The sequence below is a fragment of the Montipora capricornis genome, chromosome 3, assembly GCF_036669925.1.
Source record: "Montipora capricornis isolate CH-2021 chromosome 3, ASM3666992v2, whole genome shotgun sequence".
In the NCBI taxonomy this organism is placed as follows: domain Eukaryota; kingdom Metazoa; phylum Cnidaria; class Anthozoa; order Scleractinia; family Acroporidae; genus Montipora; species Montipora capricornis.
In genome coordinates, this window is record NC_090885.1 from 19,879,326 (window position 1) to 19,889,325 (window position 10,000).

The 10,000-nt window shown below is 38.9% G+C and overlaps 1 protein-coding gene across 2 annotated transcripts in view; it reads right to left on the minus strand.

Moving 5' to 3' along the window:
- Positions 1–1,765: 1,765 nt before the first annotated feature.
- Positions 1,766–10,000, minus strand: part of LOC138040845 (GDP-L-fucose synthase-like) — a 26,028-nt gene continuing 17,793 nt past the window's right edge. For both annotated transcript variants that reach the window (XM_068886536.1, XM_068886535.1), the window contains exons 7-11: positions 5,972–6,036; positions 5,030–5,096; positions 3,223–3,302; positions 2,672–2,771; positions 1,766–2,289 (exon numbers count right to left, since the gene is read on the minus strand). In XM_068886536.1, the coding sequence (XP_068742637.1) occupies positions 2,234–2,289; positions 2,672–2,771; positions 3,223–3,302; positions 5,030–5,096; positions 5,972–6,036 (368 nt within the window). In that variant the 3' untranslated portion in view covers positions 1,766–2,233. The remainder of the gene's footprint in view (positions 2,290–2,671; positions 2,772–3,222; positions 3,303–5,029; positions 5,097–5,971; positions 6,037–10,000) is intronic.

Below are 10,000 nucleotides of genomic sequence, written 5' to 3' on the forward strand. Positions count from 1 at the left end.
AGAGCTACGTTACATCCAAATAAGGAAATTTTCAAACTCCAAAAAAAACTAAATTCTGAACCAGAGTTAAACGCTTCAAAGTCATGTGCTTCTGTTATGATATATAAACGACCTATATAACTTTCATCTCTCAAGTCTGTCTCTATGTCAAGCACTCGGCATATACCACTCCGCTTATGGCTGCATTTTGTGTACTGAGTCTCGTACACCATAAGTCGCTCTTTATCAGCCGGAGAGAATAGGATAGACAGTTTCTTTGAGAATGGTGTATGGGTTCCTTAATTAAGGCTTTCACCACCAGCATCTTAAAGTTCATTCACCGTTCTAAGTAGTGGCACATATTTCTCTAATGGCTAGTCATGAAAGTTTGAAGTGATATCAACACAATACTACTAGCTGAAAATTGTCAGCCTCAATATCTGACGTTATGAGAATTTACAGACGGATTACTCTTGGGGATCAAAGGGTTAACGCACCACGGAGTTTTTTGAACAAGGGGTGTGGGACGTTGCCTACGTTTTCCGCTTCTTTCCTTTTAACGCTTTTTCTTCCACGTTCTTAAAAGAACGATAAGAGGTTGCAACCAACGAAACCCTCCCTTCCCCTCCACCCACACGGTATTCCGACGATTTACCTACTAAGGCAACCAGTCGGGTGAGATACTCATCCTACATGCGCTGGAACGGACATGAATGCGATTCGTGATTGCCTTAGTGTTAGTTAAGGATGGTGCCTACTATTGTTATTGCGCATACGTTGTGCGCACCTCAAGATACTCGGGTTTCCTATGCGTGGTGCTTACTAATACAGGGATATTTTTTGCGCAGTTTAAAACTTTGCGGACAAAGCAGAACTCAGCAAGTGCTCTTGGTATCCCAAAAGAAAATTGGGGGTAGCCATGCATTTTTTAGGGATAATTAAGCTTCAATCTGGAAAAGAACGCCATACATTACTTTGTATTTTAAAGCATTTTTCAAATATTGTTGATTAATTATCTCTGAAAAATGCATGGTTACCCCCAATTTTCTTTTTGGGTTTGAATAACACTAGCTAAGATCTGCTTTTCCCGCTTATTCATAAACGGAGAAAAAAATACCTTTGAATTGGTAGCAGGGTTTTAGACAGTTTTGTAAAGTAGCGGACATATTTTTGAAAGCACCGGACGTGACATTTTTGGCCACTCAGAAACACTGTTTGCATAGTTTCTGAAACCCAAGAATCAGTTTCCCAGGCAAGGCTGGAGTTTACTCAAAGTCTCTTTAAAATTAAGTAAAAAAATTATATAATAAAAATAAAACAAACCCCTCAAATATTGGCATCACAGTACCGGACATGGAATGGGACACCACCGAATGAAACGTCCGGCCTCCGACCTCAAACGAAAACCCTGTGGTAGGCACCGTCCTTAAGAAAGCAACAAAAAGTAGCAGAGTGTAAACGAACTAACGATTATCTCCTCTGATATACGGCATCCGGCCTTTGGGTACGAGTGTAACGTCCCTCGACGATCCTCCATTTCAATTTAAAACACACTAGGTCAACCTCACTTTGATTACGGTAGTGTTGTCTGAAAAATATGCTTCACGAAACCTTTCGTTACAGGTCATGCTCAATCCGTGATTTCGTAAATAGCCTTGCTGTTCCTTTTCCATGCACGAGTGGTGCAGTCAGGTCCTCGGGAAAATTGTTGCCCGTAATATCAGTTCTACAGATCCTCGTATTTAGTACTCTCGTCAATAAGTATTTTGATTTAAAAAGGACAGCATTCACGGAAACCAGCTTTTAATAATAGCATAGTAAGTACTTGCTTAGCTTGTTAGCAAGGTAGCATTGTAAGAACTACGTTTAAATCTTCATCTCATTGTCGTATTTGCTTTTTATACCTTCCTATCTAATGAATTCCTCCTTGGATAAATAAAGAATTCTACTTCTACTAATTGCCTCACCTGTACAACTTATCATGGGATCACCGAGTCACGTTAAATAACAACAATTCACTGCCTCCTCTTCAAAGCGAGTCTAAGTAAAAAGTTTTTCTTATGAAAGTAAGTTTTCATTCATATGTAAAGTAGAAGTAATTACCATCACAAAAACTTTGCACTCGGACTCGCTTTGAAGAGGAGGCAGGAAAGAATTCGAAAATGGCCTATTACAATCCTTACTACTCTGACTACTAGTTTCGCAGCACAAAAAAACGTTTATTGTTTAGTTCCCAACAATCAAGTACAGTGCTTCATTTTCGGCAAGTCTTGTAGTTAGCCAAGAACCACTCGCAAGTCTCCTTGATGGCTGAAACAGGAAAACAACGCCATCAGTACAGTTGATTTGTCATAAAGAACAACAGGCTGTCCCACCCCTGCACAACGACCTTTGATCCAACCTGTCGAAATTTTTTTCCTGTGTTTGCAAAAGCGAACCGCGATTGGAAAATCCACAAATAATACACCAGTAAAATATTTGGATACAAAAATAATTCGTTCTATACAATGACCCCTCCCTCCGTCTTGAGTGCCGTGTCCACAAACCGAATAATGTCGCCACCTCCAGTAGCATTCTCAGCGTAACACCTTTGAGGCATCGCTTCTTGAGGCAAATAAAGCAAGCCGTGATGTAGCCAAAGCGATGTGGGTGGAATAGATACAAAACCATCCATATGTACATTATATCTCACCTATTTTAGGATCCGTGAACTTGAAATCTGGCCGGTACTTCCGCAATTTCGAATTGCTTGCAGTCTTTTTAAACTGACCATCAGACTTGCTAGTGTCGTACTAACATTTGCTTTAAGAAAAATTAATCCAAGGTTTCTATACACTGAGACCAACCCCAAATCTAAACTGAGTGCCCAAGTTGAGCCAAACACGATAGCGAGACCACTCGCCACCGAAATGACTCATAATTGGTTCAGTTGTTAACTCACAGGAAAAAGAGGAAATGTTGGAGTACATAATTCTTTTTTTTGAAAGAGGAGAATGTACGGTAGGTACCGACGCAAAGCCCATGGGCATTAACTTTGTTGGAAGCTAATGTGAACGCACCCACTGTTCAAAAATATAAAAAAAAGGTCCCTTATTTGGGGCCTGGTTTAACATGTTCTTGGATAACCAACAAGTCGTTTTGCAAACTGAAACATCGTAAGTCGTATCGTCTAAGTTTTTAGTTTCGTTTTAAGGTTTGATTGAGAACGTTTTCTAATGAAGAAAGGACCAGAAAAAAGGATACTTCTAGCTTTCCAGTAAATCCCATTCCTTCCACAACTAATTCTGCAGCCTCCTTGATTGACAGCTCATCCTCTTCCCCAACTAATAATCAAACGAAATAATCTTCATTTAAAAAAGGGTAAATGGCCATTTTAGCGGAGGTGCACAGAGCTAGAGGACTAGTTCTCAGGCACCCCTGAAAGAAACATTCAAAGAAACATTCAAACTAAGAAACAAGATAAAGATTCCCAACTAGCAGAAGACAACCAGTCGGCTACTTACGAAGCATTACAGAATTGCAAAGACAAATAATTTCGAACAGGAATTAACAGTGACCTTTTTAATGGGGATAGGATACAATTACTATGCATGAAAATAAAGGTAGTAAAAGTGTTTTCCTCCTAAGACGTCCAAAATAATCAGCTTAGCTCAACTGGTAGAGCACTGTGGCACCAGTGTTTATAAACTAAGGAGGCTCGAAGAACCACACAAATGAACACATTCTGTTCTTCGATATAGACGAAATTTGGCCACGCTAATAAGTACCAATCATATATTTACTGAACGAAATGATACATGAAATGAATAATATATTGAACTGCGGATATGAAATCAAGTAAATCTTTGATCCTCGCAGTTATGAACGCAATTTTTTAGCAATTGCGTAGAGAAGCCTGAAAACTTCAGTACTTCAACGGGGTTTCAACCCATGACCTCGCGGTACTGCCAACGTCAGTGGGTTCATAGCTCGGTTGGTTAGAGAGTCGCACCGGTATCGCGAGGTCACGGGTTCAAACTCTTCCTAAAGAAAAGGATCTATTAAACAGGAGGGCTAGAGGTTTAGATAATTCTTCAGAGCAAACTTTAAGAATACGGGCAGGAATGTTGTCAGCACCGGTTTCCTTGGTGACATCAAGATTTTGTAGGATTCTTTGGACACTAGGGAAAATTGGAGCCCACAAGACATATATGTTAAAAACCGCTGAAAATGGTCAATGATCGAGGGAGTGGATCGCGGTCCAACCATGTTACAATTTTGCTCCATATCTCCAAATTGAAACAAAATTCATAACGAATTTTTTATTTACTTTAGCGAAAGTTGCGGCAAAATGCCAACTGCTAACCCTTTTATTTCAACGGTGAAAGCAAGTCGCAAATTGGCGACTCCTCATATATTTTACTCACAAAGGGAAGAAATTCAGTCACAAATGTGACTGTATTGGTCGCAATTTCGAGTCCTGATTTATCATAAGCATGTAAATACATTGGACGGGCCTAATTATTAGTTTTATAAATTGTTTAGATTTCCGCATAATCCGGTGTAATATCCGCATGATCAATGCATGTTTACGCATAATACGGCCAAAAATCTCAACATAATCTTGAATTTTGTTTCGAATTTCCGCATACTATCAGAAGCCCGGGCACATTGAAATGCTTTACAAGAGGTCTTGCCGAACACTTAACACGTACAACACTTTAGGTCCACATCAGTCCTTCGGCTGCCCCCTCTAAACCTACTTATCAAATACAGTAAGATGATGATGATGACGATGAAATATCGGACAGCCCAGTAACGCTCTTATGCATCGTCAACATGTCTTATTAGTCAAACTTTCATTTAACTCGAAGGGCGTGAACATGTCATTGCTATGAAAAATGGTCAACAATACCCCTCTGTTGACTTGACAGATAAGGTCCACGATCACAGTATTAATTTCAATCGATCCACTGACATCACAGCTTTTATGATAAGCTTAATTGTTTCCAGAATTACGACTAGTGATGACGCATTCAACAAAAAGAAAATTACCACTAAATAAACTGACCTGATAAAATAATTGTTTCAATCTCATTGTACTCCCTCATGACCCAAACCATCAGCCTAGCCAGATCCTACAAACAAAGAGAGTCATGCACAAGTCAATGACAACTTCTATGAAGAAGTGAGTGTGGTAATTTGTTTGCTTGAACAAGCATCAGGGTTATCGATGTTCAAACTTGGAGGGGCATATTAAAAATATTTAAGACTAAAGGTTAGATAAGCCAGTGAAGCAAAAGTGCTCCACTATTAAATCAGGGGGAAAATTACGAAGATTGTGGTGGAGGATTAATTATTTTTTTCCCTCTTTCCCCCAGTCTCCACTTTGCTAAGTTTATGACTTTGACAGGTGCTTCTTGCCTTTACAGAACGGGGACTCGAGAATGGGTTGTCAGGATTCGCTAAAGTTGGAAAGAGCTGAAAGGAAAAAGGAGACTGATATTCCTTAAAGGTGTGCATTAAAAATGGTTATCACATACAAGGCAAAATTACTGAATGCTGATTGGCTGAGACGGAGGGCAAAAATAATGAGAACTTGATGAAAATTTTACAGACTTACTAGCAAGTCACAGCAAGGAAGTGAAATGCACCAATCCAATCCAATCTGAGAAGATGAAGGAAGCTCATCTTTGCATTTGGACAGTGTGTGCAATTAGAAGAGAATTTGCAAATTGATTCAAAGTGGTCATGAACAATTTTTAAAGTAAGCAGAGAAGGAGAAATATGCTAGGCCTTACTGCTGCTCTTAATCTCCTGGATCATTTAATGTATTTGTATTTTCTTTCTTTCTTTGTATTTTTTCCTATCATTGTGATATTTAATGGCACAGGGAATCAAGGTATCCGTTCAAAACAAAATGCAATAGACTTTGCTAGTCTTCTTTCCAAAACTTATTAATCGTCAATTTTATATTATTTAGCAAAACCATAATGCCACTGTGTGCACCAACCTTTGAGAAGATAAATTGCCTTCGCGGTGAACCAGTCCCCCAAACCACTAAAGGCTTGCCTTCTTCTAAAGCATCATTATAAGAATAAGGAAAAATATGACAGAAAAGTTGCGGTAAGATGGAAAAAGCCAAAAACTCAGCCAGAGATAATTATTTCAACTAAAGGCCAGCTTTCCTGTCCCTCCCCTGCTAAGTAGTTTCTTTGTGCGTATGTTTGGTAGGTTTGGAGGGGGTGGTAGAGTTGCGTAGATTTTATCCGGTGGACACAGTAGAACATTTAGTTTACCTGCAATGGCGTCGAAAGTCATTGTAACGCGAAATTAATGGCGTTTTAGTGCATCTCTAAACAAAATATACCCTTATGGAGCTCAAGAATGGAACGTCAATTGGATAAACAAGCCAGGCGATGAAAAATAAAATAATGTCTGGAATCTTAAAAGCGACGAGTGATGGACTTCGACAACAATCTTTCGCCCGTCGAGCAGTAATCATAGTGAGCTGTATTTCTAATCTTTTACCAAGTGTGATGTTATGTACAACACTGAAACCAAATGAGAAATTCTCTGGTAACTTATGAGTTCAACAAAGAGAGAAAAGGAATCGAACACCTTGTCTGGCTATTTGTATTTATTTGTACTCAACTCTGCACAGTCTTCAGGTAAAAAAAATTGGAAATGTGACAGCCAAGAATTGTCGTCTATTTTGTGCTTCATTCTTCAAGGAAAAGGTTCTTCGGGAAAGGGTTTGATCCTGAAATTTATTTTGTTGCGTATGGTAATTTGACACGATTGGGTTTCTTGTCTTCTCCCACGCAATGAAATAGGAATATCAAGTGAAGCTATGATCTTCGCAGTTATGAGCGCAATTTTTGCAATTGCGTAGAGAAGGCTGAAAAATTCAGGACTTCAACGGGGTTTGAACCTGTGACCTCGCGATTCCGGTGCAACGCTCTAACCAACTGAGCTATGAAGCCACTGATGTTGGGAGCTGGTCATTTGCTCCCAACATCAGTGGCTTCATAGCTCAGTTGGTTAGAGCGTCGCACCGGAATCGCGAGGTCACGGGTTCAAACCCCGTTGAAGTCCTGAATTTTTCAGGCTTCTCTACGCAATTGCAAAAATTGCGCTCATAACTGCGAAGATCATAGCTTCACTTGATTTCATATCCGCAGTTCATATATGATTCATTTCATATACCATTTCATCATTGATTCCTTCCTCACGGGACCATTAGAACCCACAAATGACCAGCTCCCAACGTCAGTGGCTTCATAGCTCAGTTGGTTAGAGCGTCGCACCGGAATCGCGAGGTCACGGGTTCAAACCCCGTTGAAGTCCTGCATTTTTCAGGCTTCTCTACGCAATTGCAAAAATTGCGCTCATAACTGCGAAGATCATAGCTTCACTTGATTTCATATCCGCAGTTCATATATGATTCATTTCATATACCATTTCATCATTGAAATAGGAATATGTTGTTTGTTTCAATAACTTTTTTGCTGAAAAAGGTGGCCTTTAGGAATTCATCATGTTCGAGCTTAACAAATTTGCATACGTGGGTTGAAATGTCATACGCGAGGAGACAGGATTTTTTTTCTCTCTGACAAATGTTGATAGGTAGCCAAGTTTTTTACCTCAGAAAAATATCTGTTCTGTCATCATAGTGTAAAATCAAGTTTATTTGGGAAGCCAACAATATTTCTTTAACTTCCTGGTTAATCCAATTTATTGCTACGACTTACTAGTGCGAGGACTGTTCACTTAATCATGCTCATGCTTTTTGGGAAGTTTGAGTGCCATGAAACTACATCATTTGCGTGACATAGTTCCTTTATTACGAAGAACTTTCAACAATACATCGCTTTACTAGATACGTTTCTCAGGAACCCGACAAAGAAGGCTTCCTGACCCGACAGATGAAATGTAAAGATTCAGTTAAATATTACAACAAAATTTTAAAACCAAAGACGGACGTTTCTTTGCTAAAAAGTACGTTGTTTTACTCTGAAAACGACGAACGATTAATATTCTTTCCTGTAGTTCATTCAATGTAAACAAAAACCTTGACACAAAATGATCACATGTGCACCTTTGTGGTTGTCTACTACGTGCTCAATTTCTTCCTTTTGACAGAACATCATGACCTTGCCCTTGATTCATAAAAGTCAGAGACTGCGGAAATTCTAGCGTTTTTGCGATCGATTGCCATTAACTACTGTTGCTTTTTTTTTTCTTCATCTGTCTTTTGGCTTGCCTTCTACTGTTAATTCCCGGCTTTTGCGATACTTTTTGGTGCATACGTAAAACCGAAAAAGTTTTTGACCTGGCATCAGATTAGACTGAAAAAAAGAGGAATTATGAAGAGGAAACAATATGTTCAGCCCTTCCTTAGTGTGTGGGATAAACGTTTGCTTAGTGCAACTGCAAGACATGTATGACGTGCGGGAAAACGAACGTAAGAGCAATTTGCAGTTAGTTTTTTTGTAGACTATTTAACTTGAAGAAGAAACAAGTGAATTTTACTCAAGAGCGCGTTTTGTTATATTCTTCCGTTGAAATGGCGCGCGGTCGAAACATAGGGGCTTGGTTAGTAGTTTCGAAAGAAAGCAAAAGAGCTCAAAATGGGACAGGGCACTACAAAAGAATTAAACGTGTGAGCCAAAGGGCCACCGCTGGCACGACATTTGGGTGACCCACAAATGGTCTTAATGACCCCCCACTTGAAAAAATTAACTGGAACGCTGCAGTTCAATACCACCCAATTCAGTGCCTTCTGTTTTTGTGTAACACGTACCACAGCCAACCCAGTGTAGGTTTCATGGAGCGTCTAGTCAGTTATATATTATACCTGCCATTTTTTCCGAGTCAAATTCGTGAGATTCTCTTCTTCTCAAGACCGGGATTTCCAAAAATGCTGTGGCGACTTCCGATAATTTGGGGACACTTTCAAAAATGTCCGAAGGTGTTGCATACAATATTATTCAAAGCAGGTGGCCCAAACTCTGCGTTGTGTTGAATTTAGAGAGCTTGATCAAAAACATAAAACAAACAGTGGTTACAAACATGAAGATAAAGCGCATTTTACTTTTGACTTGCCGTTTCGTATGCTACAACATACATCTTCAGGAGTGACGGTTGAACAAATTCAAATATGATAGATATAAAAATTAAGAAGACCGGTAACTAGAGAGAATAAAATAAAAATACAATAAAATACAATGACTTCATTTTGCCTCGAATTTAAAGAAATCAAAAAATTGCCAATATATCCGAAGAAAACAAGTATACAGAGTAACATGGTTAAACTACAAATACGATAATTAATTAATAGATTATAATTATAATTATAATTATATTACATGTGAGAAGATGATAACAATAAATATATAAAGATATCAACATACAGCGTTAATATGAAATGTCTAGTTTGAGGAGAGTTTTCGAGACTAGCATTGATCGCACAAGGAGCAGCGTTGTTTCTCAATTAAAATTTCCGTGACCATAGTTGAATTTGTAGGCTTAGAAACACGAACTGATCAGAGGAGAAGTGATTCTGCATGATATTTTCGATCTTAGTTACACTTCGATGATTAAAGAGATCATTAGAGAATTGTTCTTTACGAGGTTCGGGAAGATGAGAGGCAATATTCACGAAAAAATTATTGAAGATGTTGGCAATGTCACATTTGTTGCTCACAAAGGTATTAATATCTTTGGTATGACTGCTACATTTTGATTTGAAGATAGGAGCAAAAAGTTACCAAACTTGACTCCTGAGATTTAGCTTCTGAAACATTAGCTTTGTTATGAAAGTAACCAGCAATTGCTTTGCTCCGCAGTGAAGTGCAGACATTTCTCTGTTTCTTGTAATCGAGCCATAAAGTCTCTGTGCGTTGCGTCAAGTACTTTTGCCATAACCTGTTCCTTAACCGAATGGCCTCCATTCTTGAGTCACGAATACGAAAGCGCTTTATTGGCGTATGATCGTTTGCGATCTCATTAAATAATTTTTCGAATGCCCAGACCTGGT